Source organism: Tinamus guttatus, unplaced genomic scaffold (assembly GCF_059628265.1).
Source record: "Tinamus guttatus ecotype Peru unplaced genomic scaffold, ASM5962826v1 Tinamus_guttatus_pri_ptg000048l, whole genome shotgun sequence".
Classification (NCBI taxonomy): domain Eukaryota; kingdom Metazoa; phylum Chordata; class Aves; order Tinamiformes; family Tinamidae; genus Tinamus; species Tinamus guttatus.
The window spans coordinates 3797491-3814832 of record NW_028288582.1 but is presented as its reverse complement, the minus strand read 5'-3'; the positions used below and the strand labels follow the sequence as shown (position 1 = coordinate 3814832).

Below are 17342 nucleotides of genomic sequence, written 5' to 3'. Positions count from 1 at the left end.
CCTGGAATCATCTGCATCTGTTTCAAAAAATAAGCCTTCATCTATGACATTGTTAATACCATAATTTATAGCATTTGTCAAAAAAAAATACACTATTTAAAGAATAAAGTTACAAATGCCTTTTTCAGTTGATCTGTCTAGGTTTACGGAACGCTACAGAAGTTTGCAGTTGCAGGGAGCAAGTCAATGTCACTGCTGAAAAGTAAATTTAGAGCAAGGAACTTTTAATGTTAACATTATAGGGAATAATACTTTTTAGTTTTATTTAAGTTATGCAAGTAGTAACTATACCTGCAACCCACTTTACTTAGGTTGTGAGGCAGAAAAGAAGGAGGAGGAAAAAAAATAAGAAAATAAAATAAAATCGGGGATTTTCACTGCAAAACCAGTCGCGCCTGCGCGTGCCGCCCCCGCCCGCCAGGGCGCCATGTTGCCGCGCGGCGCCAACGGCCGCCGCCTCGCGGCGGGGGGAGCTGCGGGCTGTGGAGGCTCCGGAGCCGGCCCGGGGGAGGAGCGGCCGCCGGGGCCGGCCCGGGGCACCGCGCAGGGAGGAGGGAGGCACCGGGGGAGGCAGCGGGGACACCGGGCCGGGAAGGAGGGGGAGGGCGGAGGAGCCCCCCACCCCCATCCGCCGCTGCCATGGCAACGGGGCGGCGGCCCCGCCACATACGGGTCCCGCCGCGTCACGTGCGGCTCCGCGCGCGCCCGTAGAGCCGGGGCGACGGGAGGGGGAGGCCACGCCCCCTGCGGGCGCGCTGGCCAATGGGCTTCCTCGCTGCTGCCGGGAGGGCTTAAGATGGCGGAGGGCACCACGGGCGGAGCAGCCAATAAGGTGGCCGTGGAGGGCTTGGGGGGCGGGGCCTAGGCGCTAGAGGGGTTGGCCGGCGCGCACGCGGCGGCGCGGGGTGCGTTGCGCGGCGCGGGGGGCGCCGTTGAGCGGGGGGGTCCCGGGGGCAGGGGGTGCCCGTGGGGTCCCGGTGTTGGGGGGCAGGGGGTGCCCGGAGGGGCTCGGGGCGGCCCTGGGCTCCCGGGGTTGTCTCTGTGGTGCGGGGGCCGTGAGAGCGGCGGGTGCTCTGTGCGGCCGGGGCTGCGCTGGGCGGGGAAGGTGCCCGGGGGTCGGTGTGGGCGGGCAGCGGCCGCCGGGGCTGAGCCCGGTGAGGGCTGTGCGGGGGCTGCCGGGCTGCGAGCCCGGAGGGGGGCGAGAGTTACTCGTAATTCGGAAGCAGGAGTGTATGTATGTATATATATATATATATGTATATATATATATATATATTTAATATATATACACACACGCATATGTTTTGTGTGTGTGTGTGTCTGTTTTGTTTTTAACTGAGGGAAAGTGTGTGTGTGTGTGTGGGGGGTTCTGCTTTGGAACAGCAAAATAATACTTGGAGAAAATACTTTAAAGTTGCTGTAGTCACATGCCTGAGGATGTTTTATATGGTCAGTAGGTATTTCAGAAAGTGTGATGGACAGTGGTTTTCTACGGAGTACCGCAACTGCAGCTGTAGCTGTTTTATACTGTGGAATATTGGTTATAACCATATAATTCCAAATTGAGTTTTCCTAGAAACATCCAGAAATAAGCAGAACCATGAGGTTCTTTTAAGGTTCTCTTACTACCACGGGTGTTATCTGGGTGTGTGAAAACTTCATGTTCTAACAACACAGCAGTGGTAGTGCTTATTTCCTAATATTTTTAGAGGATTTCCTGTTCTGGAGCTGCCATCAGATTTCTGTGTGTGCAGAGTGGCCCCCATGAGAGAGCTGTTATTAAAACACCCAGCTGCAAATAAATTGTTTATCCCATGGATTGCCTTCTGTGTCCCAGTCTTACATAGTGCTTGTTTTTATGTATGTATATAGATGCACATAGGTGCATATATGAATTTTCCTCTAGATGCTTTTTTATGGGGACAGGGGGCTCCCCCGTGGGGAAGGTGGGCTCAGGACCGTGTGTCTCAGAGCAGGGCCCCTCGCTGGGCAGCCCATGAGCGCAGTTCAGTAGCGGTCCGTGCATCTCGGCAGCGCTTCCCAACGAGGGACACGAGGAAGCCAGGCCAGGAGTGGGAGATGAGGGGGTTCTGTGCCCTGCAAGCAGCTGGGTGCAGCACGGGCACCCTGCTTCCCTCCCTGTCTTGCTGTTGTGCTGCCTCGTTCCCTTTTACCGAGAGGCCATAGGAGGTCCTGCTGGTGCCTTGTCCTCTCTTATATCCTCTTCCCACCACCTTTTCCTTCCCCTTTCCTTCCCTCTGAGGTGGTCAGACTCTGGATGAGCCAGAGGGCACGACAGCTCTGTGGAGACCTGCAGGAGCTACTGCCCTTGAGCCCTGGCACCCTGAACTTGTGGGGCTAGTGAAAGCACAGGGCAATGGGCCGTGCAGGGTGGTCTGGTGGGAACTTTACTGCTGAATCCTGGATTAAATGCTCTGAACAGCACTTTTGATGATTTTTTTTTTCCCCTTAGCTGACACTTCGATGGGAGTCGCAACTAACAATATTTGAGAACAAAGTGAGATGAGGACGGGTAGCTCACTGGAAAAACAAAGTAAGCCAATCTCTGAAAATTGCCGCTGAAATTGCGGGATTGCAGGGCATACACTGGCCAGCAACACTACACAGTTCTGAAGGCCCCAGGAGTAGAACATGTTCTGTCCTGCTTTAAGGTCCTAGAAATAATCAAAATATTTTTTATATATTGGAAGGAAATAAATACCGCTCAGCTGTCTGTCACTTTCAGCAAATTCATGGTAATGTTTTCTTAAGCTCCTCAGTCTGGTACATTTTTATACTATTTCATCAATGTCAAATATTTAAGTCCAGACAGATGGTTGCACTCTGCAGGCCATTCATTTTAAACATTTAACAACAGCCTGTGCAGTTGTTTATAGCCCTTACATGCTTTACACAAATATTTCTTTTCATATTAATCTGAAGTCGCTTCTTGCAAGACGTTAATGTCCGCAGGGTTGCTTTTTGCTAATATTTTTATTCTTAAATTATTTTGAATTATATTGAAAATATTTTGACGTGAGTTTAATGTTTATCTTCTGACCAAAAGTTGCAGCGGAGAGAGGACTGAATATGATTTTTTATCCTATTCATTGTTTTCTATTGTTTCATTCCTTGACATTTTTTCCTCCATAGGACTTTATTATGGTCTTATTTGACAGTTGCTATTTTTCCTGTTTTAATGCTTTAGCTTCTCATCTTTTCTGCTAAGTGAAAGCTTCCTGAAAAGTCAGAAGTAAATAGTTCTACAAATCCATCTCATGGCATATCAGCTGGATTTTAATTGTGGAAAAAACACAGATGAGCATCACAACCTTGTAGTTCTTGTGCTGGGTTAAAGCAACTAGTTCAAAAGATTAGCTTGAAAATAAAATCTTTTTTTTTTTTTTTTTTGGTGATATGTAGTGCTTGTATATAGCAATGATCTCCTTGAAAATGTTGAATGTGTCTCATAGAATTTTGTGTATTTTATCTTTGCTTTTAGGTGAATGATGAATGAATGTACTATTAATTCCTGTAGCTGCCACTACTACTGTTTTTTTTCTGCTTTAGTTGAAAAAGTTTTCACTAATACCCTTTTCTGCAGTCAGTCAAAACGACTGGTGGTGTCCTCTCACTTTAAAAAGAAAAGGTAAAAGTGTTATATAATGGTTAAACTGGCAAAATAACCCAGCATTGAACTGAAACGGGCAAAGTACTTGCTGTGCTTGCAGTACCTCGAATAGGAAGTTTCAGATTCTGATGATTTTTCAATAATTTGAGGATCTGTTAATAATAGGCAGGGACTTAAGTCTGTTGCTATGGGAACAGCTGAGCTGGAATTAAGTGCTATTATTCCCTGTGGAGTCATAAGGGACGAGCAGATGGCTGTGAAAGCATTAATTCCTGTTCAGAAAGCCGCAGCTCTTGCTAGCAAACCTGCCTGACTCACGTTCTGTAGTTTGTAGAGGTTTTTGTGGAGGTAACTGAGGTAGACGTTGGTTTGTTGGGTATCTGTCAAGGATGTACGTGAACCAGCTTTCAAAGGGAGGGAAATGGGTTTGAGGAAATGGAGCTAAAGCGACTTAATGTCTAGGATAAATATTATCTAGTTATTGTGTGATGTGTTTTGAATGTTCCTGCTTAAGGAATTTTTGTGGCACTCAAATGGTGAGGATAACTTGAGAGGGTCAGGTTTTTTTCTTTTTTTTTTTTTTCTTTTTTCCCCAGGGAAAATTTAGTTACGGATATTTTGGGCTTGACACTTGTTGGATGCTTGAAGAGCATACACAAAAGTGCATAGAGGACAACGACCTCTTTTTGTTTGTGTTGCACGGAGATACCAGAATCAGATCTTTGGTTATCCTGAAATGTGAAAGTTCCAAAGCTATGAATTGAAGTCACAAAAACAAGACTTTTAAGGAAGAGCCCATTAATTATTTCTAGTTTCTGTGACACGTTGCAATGAAGGACAAGGTTGAAATGTCATTTGGTTCTTCTCCTCTTCATTTTGGGGGCTAAATAAAAATACATTTCACTTGTAAATGAAAACTGCCATTCTTGAGTAATAGCCTCATTTTAATGGAAAGAAAAATGCTGTGAGAATTTGTTAATGCTAGGACCCTAATGCTGCTCTTTGCTTGTGTTTTTGCTGTACCTGAAGTTTTTGTTTCCCTGACAGTCACGCTTTGCCTGTTAGGAAGGCAGTGAGCCCACCCCAGGCGATTAAAGCTGGTGCAGGAGCACCTAGGTGAATAGGAAGGTTCAGGGCCTCTCTTGCAAATTTCTTGAGCCAAAACCCAAGTGCCTGCAGCTCTGAAGGGTATTTGAGCTCTTTGCCTGGTGGTCATTGGTGACACCAAGCGGGCTTGCTGTGGAATAACACACTGTCCCAGCAGCCTGGCTGGCTGTGGAGCACCTCATTGCCGTGTTCTGGACGCTGCACCCGGGTCAGGCTGAGGGCTGCTGCAAAGGCAGCCAGGGCAGGACCAAGTGTTCAGGTTGGTATTGCAGCAAGATAAACAGTCACATTTGGGAGGGTGCGTTTCCCATGCAACAGCCTTCCTCAAAATACGTAGCTGTTTGGAGGGCACACTCAAGCCCTCAGGTTTTGCCTCCAAAGTTTGTGCACTTGAGGGGGAGGAAGGCACCTTGCGCTCAGAGCTGCCTGCTCTCTGTGCACTTACATACCCTCATAGGATGGTATTGTTGCTACTTTGGAAACAGTGCAGTAAGCAGCTATTGTGTCTTCCTGTCGTCTGTCTGACAGTATCTCCCAGCAAAGAAAAAAGCTCCTGCTTATCTCTTTCTTGCTTGCCTTCCAATCTGCTTTCCTGCCTGTGTTTTTTGCTTTGCAGGAACAGCTGTGGGCACCAGGCAGATGAGGTTATAAAGGCAGAAGAAGAATCAAAGTGTTTTCCTGACTGTGCTTATGGGAAACTGCTTTGACAGTTAAAAGCTGTATAATTTCTGGTCTAAATTTTATTTATGGTCAGCTAATTCTCTTACATTATTGTGCTGCCATTGTTCTTGAGGAGGACCCTCCTTTCTTAGTGTTTATCCCTTTGATGTATTTGAAGTTAGCAGCTGTATCCCCTCAGCCCTGTCTTTGCCAGCCTTTACAAGGCAGAGTCCTAGCTTGCTCGTAATAAAAACTTCTCATCCTCTGCCTCATCTAAGCAGTTACTCTCTGCACTTGGTTACAGTTCAGTGAAGAGCCCTGCTGTCAAGTGACGGTGACCCCAGCAAAATTTGTTTTGACAAAAGCAATGAGAAGCGAGCAAGGTTATTAAAATGCACAGAATTCTCGACTCTGCACTTTTTCTGTGTCTTATTTTTGGGCAGTGCTGCTTGCCAAAGATGCTGGAAAGGCCTTTTTGGCTCTGGGAAAAGCAGACTCCCCAGTCGGGTCTTTGGGCCTTGTGGGTGCTAACAAGAGCCTGTTGCCTCTGTTATGATTCTGTCTGGACTGTGGCATACAGAAGGCCTGTTGTTCAGAAAGCTCTAAAGTGCAAGTTCCTAAATATTTGCTTTTTCATCTTTCCAGTTCTTGGTCCCGTTTCTTGTGACTTAGGTCTTAAATCACTCCCATAGTGGAAAAGTAGTTAAAACATGAGCTTCCAGCACAGTGCTTTGCAAAAGAGCTGTGGGTGTTAAAAATCACTTCTTCCCTTTTCATATCGCTGTGTACGAAACAGGTGAGACCAGGGCTGGAGTGCCGTGTCCAGTTCAGGTGTCAACGTTGTTTAAAGGCTGTTGGAAACGCCTTGCGTGGGGAGCACACGTGCAAACCAGATGCCTCAGCATCTTCCATGCACAGTGACAGGTAAATTCTTCTGGGCAGGATGGAGTCGCACAGCACCAGACTTCTGCGGTCGCGTTTTCCATCCTTTGTGTTGCCCTGTTGTCACTTAGATTACATCCCTCCCCATTGTCTGCCACAAAGCATCGGAAAGGGAGCTTGGAGCTGATGATGGTTCAGCAGAGCCTCCAGCTGTCAGGTTATGTGCAAGGAGCGTGTTCTGGAAATTGATAGCCTGGGAGCTGTCCTGGGCATGCAGAAATCTCCTGTTTCTCCTGTTGATTTGATACCGGACAAAGTCTGACGATTGCCTTGATATGGTGACATTCTGGATCAGCCAGCTATCAGAAATGTGTGTTGTGGGATGTGATCAATGCGGATGGACTGTGGCCTGGGTATTCTTAGGGAAGCAAATGAGGAAAGTAAAGAGGTGCTGTTTCCCCTGCTTAGTCTTGACCAATGATTAGACCAGTGCGATGCATTTAGAGCTGCAGAGAATTGTTCAGGCAGTGCAACTGTGTTAAAAATCATCACGCACCTGAGCGTATTCTGAAAAACACTGGTGCCACATCTGCGTGCACAGGTATATGCATCCATATCTGCATGTGTGTTAAACAACCCCAGTGCGTTGTAGGAGCTGTGAAGTGACATGAAAGCACACAAGTCTAGTGTTTAGAAGAATGAACTCCAATAACAGAATGTACTTAAGCTAAATTACTGTTGTGAAAGAACTTCTGAAATATCCTGGTAAATGAAACATTTCATCTTATTATAGATATTTTGGCACCGATAACTGGTAACAGGAGCTATTACTCTTGCTGTAGCAAAGTTTCTTTATATCCTTTTATTCAGTTGCTGCTAATTTTAGGCTGAAATTTCCCAGGCTTCCTGTGATGCAGAAACAAACTCTTTGGAAGAATTTCAGCAAAATTTACTAATCTTTGAATCTTCTTGTTTCCAGTTTATTTTATATCAGCTTGCTGGTACCAAGTGGCAGTGTCTAATTTGAAGGAAATAGATGCTCCTGTTTCAGAGTCACTAAATTATTTGTGCAGTTGCATAAGTAATTTTCTTCCACCTTTCTCCATAGGGTGGATCGTTGGGGCTGCCTGTTCATGTGGTGCTTTTGTTCAGCTTAAAGTGGCTTTGAAAATCATCACACTTGGAGCCCTTTGTTGTAATCCCGAACTTGAAAGAATATTGAAGCATTTTCAGATGTGGAATTTGAGAGTGCATCACTGTGACTTTCACATTTTATCCTGTATCCTGAAGGTTCAGAATAAGAATTGTTTTTGCCCCCAAAGTCTGCTATTAGCACTTAATAATGTTTCTTATATGTGGATATTAGAGCAGGCAAATACTGTCTTTGTTTCACTAATTGAGAAAGTAAAGAGTGAGTATTGCAGCTTGCTGGGAGCTACTCGGGCAGCTCTCCTGCAGGATCAGGGCTGGGCCGTAGGCTTTCCGAGGTCGTGCTCCTGTTCAATCCATCTCGCTGCTCAGACACAACTTGAGCTCCGTCTTCCTCGTCTGGGAGACGAGCGGCTTGGCCTGCGGCTCCAGCGCCAAGTCAAACAAGTGCCTCTTTCTTTCAACAAAAGCAAATGCTGGTGTGGGGAGGTGCATGAGAAATAGCACTCAGGGAAAGTTATGAACCTTCTCTTAGCTGATAATAGTTGCATTAGAGATGTGAAAGGAGAAAAGTAGTGCGTGCATGGGGTGATGCAGCCTGTGTGCTTGATTCCCAGCTGGTTGGGCAGCACTGAGGGAGTGCTCAGCGCTGTCCCTCCCGAGGCCAGTGTGCAGGCTCTGGTGGGAGGTGCACGGGAGCAAGGAAATGGCTTGTCTGTGCTCTGATGAGATAAGCACAAGTGCAGAAGGCTGGGGCTTGGATTCTCTTCAAGCGCCACAGTGGATTTGCTGTGAATAGATGTAATTACAGTACAGACAGACACCAGTATGTTTTGAGGCTGTGGATTTTCCACCACATCCAGAAGTTGTGAGCATGGATGTTCACATGGCACTTGGACAGCCAAGTGTGCCAGAGCTGTTGGATGCATCATCTACCTTCTGTTTTGCACGGGCAAATTAACCAATATCTGGGGCCTCTTCTTGTCGCAGGAGGGAGTTCAGGGGACTGGCTCAGTGTCACAGAATGGGCCACGGCTGCTCTTTGGGCTGCTCACCCGTCTTCCAGAATGTGACACGTGTGCTTAATTCCATATGCTGTTAGTGTGCTGGAGTGGGGCAGAGTTTAGACTCTTTATAGCTGGGAGAAGGGAGGGAATGTAGGTACAGACCTACTGTTCAACACTCCTCGTGGTGGCCTGGTCCAGTCCCAGGGCCATGGCCCTGCTCTTGGGCAGTATTCAGAGCTCACCTGAAGATAGAGAGCTTGTGGTTTACCTGTGCTGAGGTGTGTAGGCATCCTGTATGTGTGTGTATATATATATATGTGTGTATATATATATATATATATACATACATGTGTCCAGATTAGCTTTTGCAGAGAGCTTCCGAACACAGTATGCTTTGTTTAAAAAGTAAAGCACCCGAGAACAAATGCCACTTAAAAATTAAATGTCCTGATTACAATATCTCTTTCTGTAATTTAATGTTTCTTTGGGAATCTTTCAGCTCCGTCTGTATAAAAACGGATAGTTTCTGTTGCATTTTCTCTCCACTTGATCTGAGAATAGCCATGAGAGTGAAATAGAGCATCTCTTATCCTCTTACTCCTTAGCAGTCTCCTTTATTGGATGACCACCTCGTCTGTGCCTGGATGCAGGTGTCTCCTCTGCCTGGTGTCTTCACTTCCACAAGTCAGTTCTCAGCTGGATCTGGCTGCTCATGTCAGAGTTGGATTTGGGTGGTGGAGGACTTATTCTGCAGACCCTGTATTGTATGATCTGTGCCACTAGCAGCAAAGTGGGTGAACAGGGAAGACTTGTACAAAAGAAAACCCCAAATCTGTTGGCAGTGACGTGCAACAACTTCCCAGAGCCTTCAGAGTCTTTGTTCCCCCACAGGTTATTCAATATGCTGCGGAGAAGGCAGTTTAGCTATCTGTGCTTCAGCTTTTAAAAATTTCAACTTAAATGTCAAATAAGGATGCCAAAATTACTACTTTAAGCATTTTTGTAATAATTCAGTGCTGTATGATTGTGATGTATTTGAATTCTAATTTTTACACTGGATTGTTTCCACAGTCAGAGTTTTCTGATGGTTTATGAGCTGGGTCTTTCACAGCTCTTTACCCTCTCTTCCAATTCATGTGTTTCCATCTGTAGGCTTTCAATTACTGATGGTTTAATGTTAATTCATTGTAGTTTGGACCTGAAGATGTGCCTACATTTTCTTCTAAATCTGGGCCTGCTTCCACTGTATTGTTCCAGAGTTGGATGCAAAGTCAGAACAGTTTGAGCAGAAAAATCTTAGACCAGCAAACTTGTTTAAGTTTTCTTCTGAGAAAACATGTCCCTTCTGTTTCCGATTTGTATTTTTTTTTCCTCTAGATATTACTGTTGTTTAAGCCCACTTCTGGCCCATTTAGACATAGATTTTTTTTCTCCCACCTCCCCCCCTTCTGCTCTGCTGCTATATTTTTCTCTGTAGTACAAATGCAAAATCGTGTGCACTTGTTTCTTGCTGTGCTTTACAGGTGGAAACTACATGGAGCTGATTTGAAAGGATGAAATAATTTTCTTGGCAGCTTTTGTCTTGTCTCTGTGCGTTAGTGTAGCCTATTGTGCATCTTACTCCGTTCCTGCTCAACGGACTGAATGCTGCTCTTTGCCTTAAAATGGGCATGCTGCATAAGCACCTTAGCTCTTTCCATTGGTAAAATTACAAAATCTACTATAGGAATTTGTGTTCTACAGAAGTTATGTATACCTGATACTCTTTTTGTGCCTCCCTTGCTTGTTTAGGTTGCTTGCCTGACCTGTTTTGTGCTGCAAAGCGGTACCGAGGAGGGGAGGTCTTGAGGGGCTTTGTCCTTAGGGAAGCCCAAGGTGCTAATGTTGTTCTCCTCACCCAATCTTGTGCTTTGCATTTTGGTTTTAAAATGCAAGCCCCATGTAACGCTGCATGCATGAATTGCTTTCCGCCACCCAGAGCTTCAGGTTTGTTCTTATTTTGCTCTTGAACTTTTAATAATTGTGAAAATAAAAAGGGAAGGTCTGTTTGCATTGTTCGTCGTAGGAAAGAGCTGTGCAAATCCCTTGCTATTTTTGGTATTTGACCTCTGCAGAGAAGAGTGTCAAATCTGCAGGTTGTTTTCATTTTTATTACATGTTTCTACCCTCCTACTCACACGTTACTCTTACGTACTGATTTAATCTTTGAGACAAAGTCCTGTTTCTCGCACATTTTCCGATGTATTTTTCTAGAGGTGTAATTTTATTTTCCTATCCATTGCTGAACTAAGAGTCTGCTTTAGAAATGAGATGTCGTGGAATTGCATAGTTCTAGTGTAAATAACTAAAAGGAGAGAGAAAATAGTTTATGAATTACTGGTTTATTTTCTGAAAAAAAATCTGTTTTAAAGACGTGAGACTATTGACCTGAGCTGAGAAGGTGATGTTCAGAGCAACACACAAAGAGCACAGCAGCAGATGTTTAGACAAGATTAAATATTTAGTTTGTGCTGCTAGGTGTTACTTGGATCACTTCTGTATTGCTGGGAAGCCCTGTTTTGGGCACCTAGGACTGTCTGCTTCTAGTTTTGCTGCATGTTTTCAGATCCATTAATGAGAAATATGTAACCAAAGCATCAGTAAATTCTGTCCCTCCTATGTGGCATCCTTCTGCTTCATGCCTTCAAGTTTATTTCCCTTTTAAAGGAGCTTTATAGGATGCTCTAGAGGTCAAAATGTCTTAGGTTATTTCAGAGTTCTCTATTTACTTTGAGTTCGCAAGATGTAATGAGTGGTGAGTGTCCTTCAGGAAGCTCCTGGTGGTCGTGATACCGGGGACGCACAGGGGTCGCACACAGCTATGGGGTTAGCTCAGAGGAAGGTTTCATGGCCTGGTCACTTCAGAGAACCCAATTTGATACCACAAAAGGTTCAGATTTAATTTATAAAAGTTGTTTTTCCCCTTGTTCACTGGGTGTGGATGCAGGTGCAGGTGAGATGCATACTTGTAGCATGCTGTTGTTACCTGTATTTTTGTCTGTGATTCGGACAGTTGCACCGGGCTGCGGTGCTCCATCCCCATGGGCACAGGTCTCCAAGATACTGACTTTGCCAAAGGGTTCTTGGGGACCTGCACAAAACGCATCCTCTGGAGGCTACGTTAAGGAGTGCTGAGCTGGAAGGTGCTTGGCTTCCGCGGCGCAGAGCTCCACGTGCTTTGTAAGTGGCAGCAATCCAGAGCTTAGTTATCTGCCATTGTGTTTGGAAGACCATGGTTTCCTATTTGTCTCATAAATTTAACACAGATCCTATTCCTGCCATTTAAACTTTCCCATCAAAATAAAACAGTGACTTCCCCTCCTGAAAAGGAAGGGCCGGCAGCTACACCCTGAAGTTTGAGCAGGAATTGTTTATATAACCTTCAATCAGAGGCTCATAAGAGTTTGAAGACTTTTTCACCAGGACAAACTAAGGTTTTAGCAAGACCTGGTCAGATACAGCATTATGGTTCTTCATTGTTGCAGTGGAAATAGAAGCCAAGACTCTACCCTTCAGCTTCCTGATGATATAAATTACACATCGAGCTGGAAAACATGAAGAGCTCCTTCTGGTATTTCAAATAGCTGCAACTGCGTCATTTGGGGGTAAAAGCTTAGGAACTATCTTGGGCTAGTGTTACTTTCCAGAAAATATTATTAAATCTGAATGAAGAATGCTTTTGCAGACTCTGGCTTTTTGCAGCTTCTACGTATTTGTAGAGTTCCCTTCCTTTCCCCCACCTCCAAAGTAGTAAAAGCTGTGACATAAGAGGAGTGTTGTAAAAAGTGCTCATTGAATAAATTCTCTGTCAAAGTTGGTAATATTTAAGTAACAACAGCTTGCTTTCCAAAGGGAGGACATTTGTCAGGAATGTGTCTGTTTAATTTTACGTGATCTTTTGCGTATAAAAAAGCGTGATTATTCTGAGCTTCAAATTCAGGTCAGTCTGGAAAACCACCTTTTTCTTGCAGAAGTGCACAGAAAGAATGCAATTCATGGGTAATAACAGCAGTGTAGGATAGCTGCCCTCTAAAGCTGCTTTCTCCCCATCCAAGTGTATGTTTGGAAACACCATTTTAATGAAAGTTTCTGTTGTAATTCTTTGGCAGACTTGGTTAAGCAAAAGCTATCCTATTTTAATAATACATATTTCATATGTCTTTTTCTTAAAATGATTCATTTGCATGAATGTTTAATGCTTTTGTACTGTTTTTGCCCTGGAATTGTTGTATCTTTGACTTTGTGTTGTGGTCTTTGGGGTACTTAGTCTGACACAAATATTTTGTTACACAGCTGCAGTGTGATTCTTCTCAAAAGTCAAGTTCAAAAAACCCAGCTCTTGTGTGCAGCTCCTGTGCAGTGGTGGCGATCAGTGCCCTTCTCCTAAAAGCTTGCTGCATTTAAGGACGTATGCAGGAAAGCACGTAAGGAGCAAGCTGTGCAGGTGGGATTGCACACAGGCTCCTGCCAGAGAGCGCGTTGGCTACTTCTCCGTAGAGGGGAAAGGAGTTTCCACAGGATGTCTGCATTTCATGGCAGAAATTCCTCGTAGATGTGCTCAGAAAGGTTGCTTTGATGTAGAAGATTAACCTGGGGACCTCATTGTCGGGATATTTCTGAGGCACATAGCTTAGTGAGATTATTTGTGACTTGGGAATTAAGCTTTTATGGGTACATCTACTTAAGCTGTTTTTAAAATTTGCTCTTGTTTGTCCCAGGGCCTGCTGGATATTTGTATGTACCAGCTGGGAGCAAAACCCCAGTGCTGCAGGCAAACAAAAAGGGCAGAGGGCAGCTTTGCCCCAGCAACTTCTCTTAAGTTGCTGCTTTCTCATGGACCTTTAATGTAATTAGCCAAAAACAAGCAACACACAGTACCTTATTTCACTCCTAAGAGTCTGGTGTGAAGAATTAATAAAGTTGGGATAACTGGAAGTACATGAGACTACCTTCCCCCCCCCCCCCCCCGCTTCCTTGAGCTGTGAGTCGGCATCACGTTTTGCAGTTCCGGGTGTAATTTTCTCCAAAAGAGTCATTTATGCATATGATTACTCCTTCTAGGTGCTGGCATGGTTCTTAAGGAAATAACTGGATTTTTGAGGAGTGTTTTGTCCTTATATGCATTAGCCAAAATATCCATGCAGATGAGAAGTCACTGGAGAATTGACCCCCAAGGACCTACTATAATTTCTTCAATATAAGAAATTTTCTTTTCTACACAGTGAAAAGTGGTCTAGTGTAAGCTGTAATTTTAACAGAAGTCATCCATGAGTTTGGCTATATTCATTTTCCAGACTGCAATTACATCTTTGACTCTTGTAATCCTTTTTTATTTTTTATTTTATTTTTTATGGTCAAAGGCTGTGAACTGACTAAAATTGCTTATGATTATGACAGGCAGTCATCTCATTTAAATGTAAATGCTTTGATACTTCTTCTGGCTTTAAGCTAATGTAAACCTTCAGTGTGATTGTAGAGTTGAGCTCTGCTTTGTGTTACAGAGAACTTTTTTTTTTTTTTTCAAGGCATGTTATTTGGGACAAGTTTCTTTGTGCGTAAGCATTGAGAAAATACTTCTAATTGTGTTTTGCTTTGCAGTACTTGTATTTTACACATCAGCCTGTTAAGAGTTTCTAGGAGAGTTCAGTAATGCCAGAGAAGAGTTGCTTCCAAAAGTAATTTTTTTATCACTTGCACCAAGAGCCAGATTTATATAGATGTTAAGGAATCTGGAAAAAAAAAACCAGCTAGGTGCTTAGGAGAATTGAGGGTAACAGCAAAGATGTTAAATTCCAGTGAATTCTCCCCATGTAATATAGCCGGCTTAGGTGCTCCATGTTGGCAGGTGTTTATGTGCTTCATTGGGCACCTAAGTACTTGGAAAACTTACTTAATCAGGCTGTTTTAGGATGTAGTTTTGCATAATTTTTGTCTTGTTCTCTCCCTCCCTCCCTTGCCTGCTAATTTGAGAGGTCTCCTGCAGTTTCCCTGATGCCTGTGGCTGTTGGTGTCTGTGTCTTGGAGCGCAGGGATCGCTCCGCGGCAGGTAGCAGTGAGAACTTGGTCTATTCAGGTGTGGAGGACGCTGCTTTCCTGCTTACTGTATAAAAATAATAAGGCAAATTTAGCTGGATGACTTTCACAGGATTCAAAAACAGAATACTTAATCTTCTAAGGGGATTATACGATGTAGTGCTTGCAGTCTCAGGGGACTGAACTCCTTAGCTCAGGAAGCACCTTCCGGTTCTGTTCCTGTAAATAAAGCTGAAGCAGACAGGGTACTGGGATAATTAAATTTTGACCTCATGCAAGAAGCTTTTTCATTTGTGTATTTTTAATACTAATGTTATTTCAGAATGACTTAATTAAAATGCATCTTGGATTTTCCTTTTTACAGATTCCTGACAGCTTCAAGTGCGGTGTTCGCGATGGCTGCAATGGAGAAGATTGAGGAGCAGTTTGGCAGGCTGCGCCTTGCAAAGCGCTCTGTGCTAAGTGAAGAACCTGCTTACTTGTTGGACATAGACATTTCAAAACCTGTTCAGTCTGAAAGCAGCCACTTTGTGGCAGTTTCATGTTCCAATCAGTCAATTAGGATTTATAACAGGGCAACGTTAACCTTCCTGCGGGAGTACAGTAGCAGTCCTGGGATGCTGAATGGAGTCAGGTTTGCGCACACGCGTGACAGCGTGGTGTTTTCAGCATGCACTGATGGCACAGTAAAATGTTGGGATGTTCGTTTAGCAACACAGAAAGCTGTGCAGATATTCAGTGGGTATCCTTCCAATGTTTTCATCAGCTTTGATATTAATTGCAGTGATCTCATAATTTGTGCCGGAACGGAAAAAGTGGAAAAGGACACATTTTTAGTGTTTTGGGACGCAAGAGGTGATACAAGCTGTGCCAGCAAGAGTAAAGAACCCTTGGGAGTCTATTCTGAAAGTCACAATGATGATATCACTAGAATTTGTTTTCATCCTACCAAACCCAGTTTGGTAGTTTCGGGGTCAACTGATGGGCTGGTTAATGTCTTTGACATTAACAAGGACAACGAGGATGATGCTTTGATATCAACTTGCAATTCAGATTCATCCGTAAGTTTTATTGGCTGGTCTGGGAAAGATTATAAACAGGTCTATTGCATGACACACGATGAAGGATTTTCTTGGTGGGACCTTGCTCAGTTAGATACTGAAGAACCCATAACATTACTGCACGTCCTGGATGTCCGAGAGGCAGTCTGCATCGAAAACGGCACCTTAAATTACCTGGTAGGTGGCTTGTACCATGAAAAAGCAGATAAACTGCTGCTTATTGGGGGAACATCCACAGGGAACATCCACCTAATAAGCTGTGGCCTCGATGGGCTGAGCGTTGTGGGCGCCCTTCAAGGAGGCCACGCTGCTGCCGTCCGCTCTTTCTGCTGGGACGCGACGGATGAGTCGCTGTTGACTGGTGCTGAGGATGCACAACTGTTGCTGTGGAAACCGGGAGCTGCCGAGAGGTCCCTCGCAAAGAAAACGTCTCTGAAAACCGCTTCTTCCGTTCAGAAGAGAGTGAGGGTTCATAGCACCTCCCTGCGAAGCAGCAAGAAGTAAAATACCGCAAATGGAGAGCTCTGCTATGGAGAGCTTTTCTGTTTGTGTCATCTTGCAGGCAGGATCTGCCTGCTGCTTTATTTGGAGGTGTTCTACAGAGAGAAGGGTGATACTTAGAAATTCTACCTAGGAATGTGCTTTGGTCATCAAAGCAATACTATTATATGCGTGAAAAGAAGCTGATGACATTAATCTGAAAAGAATGAATGATTGCGCTTGAACAATAGATCCTAAATATTTTTTTATGTAAATTTTTTTATGGTTCTTGATGTCTCAGCCAATGCTTTTAATGTATAATACAGGCCCATGGCTTACGTGGTTTGTTACTTTCCCACTGAAATTCCATGGCAGGCTTAAAAAGCTCTTGTGTTTTGAGCTGTGTTTCTCTTGCTTTACAGGGAACTTAATGAAATTGCTCAATATATTAAAAGATTTCTCTGTCATTGTTTAATGCCTGCGGGAATTGCTTCCTGATGAAAGAGAGAATAAGGACTGTTCTGCACTGTCATCTCACTGTTTATAACAAACTCATAAAGCAGCAGTTCATAGAGCTGCATTTTCATAGCAGAGATGAATGTATTCAGCCAAACAGGAATATGTGATGCTAAGCAGGTAATCTTTTAAGCATGAGAAGTGTTAAACTGGTGTTATTTGGGGCATATTTCCTAAATGAAAACAGGCAGGAATCTTCTTTCCTGGCAAGGGAGGGTATCTCACTGGGTGTACCTGGAAGATGGGGAAGCTCCTCCAGCGGGTTGGAGAGACTGATGGTCATGGTGACACCAGTGCTTGTCACCAGCCCTCCTGCAGTTGACGTTAACTAGTATCACATGCTCAGTTGGAAGGATAAAAACAAAAAACACCTTTTGAGAACGTAGTTATAGAATAAAAGGCCAATATAAGGAGGTTTTAGCAAATCCTGTTAGAGGTTTTTGCCTGTCATGTAAGAAATGCCTCTTCCTGCAGAAGGTAATGTATGCTGAAGCATCTTTCTAGGACTGCTGCGTTTTAGTATTCCATCAAGTAGCTATTAAGCGGTGCAAAAATTGCACTGTACTTGCAAACTGTTCAGTTTTTAGGCTTAATCTTCTCCTTTGGCAGCCTCCAACCTCTGCGCATCTGACTCTGCGCAGGCAACTGCCTCCTGCTTTCTGAGTGCTGTTGCCGTCAAATTGTGGTTGTAGTTGCACCATATTTGACCAACGTCGACCACAACTGAAAACAGCAAAAGAGTATTTAGGGATTGCTATGTTAGAGAACAGTTGGCAA

General features: G+C 44.1%; 1 protein-coding gene across 2 annotated transcripts; it reads left to right on the top strand.

The window, feature by feature from the left end:
• Window positions 1-882: 882 nt before the first annotated feature.
• On the top strand, window positions 883-16516 carry WDR89 (WD repeat domain 89). 2 transcript variants are annotated; one of them, XR_015914355.1, is made up of 2 exons: window positions 883-905; window positions 2474-2551. XR_015914355.1 is itself a non-coding variant. In XM_088539395.1 (2 exons), the coding sequence occupies exon 2, from the start codon at window positions 14904-14906 to the stop codon at window positions 16071-16073; it is 1170 nt and encodes a 389-aa protein (XP_088395521.1). In that variant the 5' UTR covers window positions 884-905; window positions 14873-14903; the 3' UTR covers window positions 16074-16516. The 2 variants fall into 2 exon arrangements, 1 of the variants encoding a protein (XP_088395521.1); XM_088539395.1 differs by lacking the exon at window positions 2474-2551 and adding an exon at window positions 14873-16516 and having other exon boundaries at window positions 884-905.
• Window positions 16517-17342: the final 826 nt, after the last annotated feature.

Bases quoted from the DNA above. Each gene is read 5' to 3' on its own strand.
- WDR89 (XM_088539395.1), top strand. From the start codon at position 14,904: ATGGCTGCAATGGAGAAGATTGAGGAGCAGTTTGGCAGGCTGCGCCTT.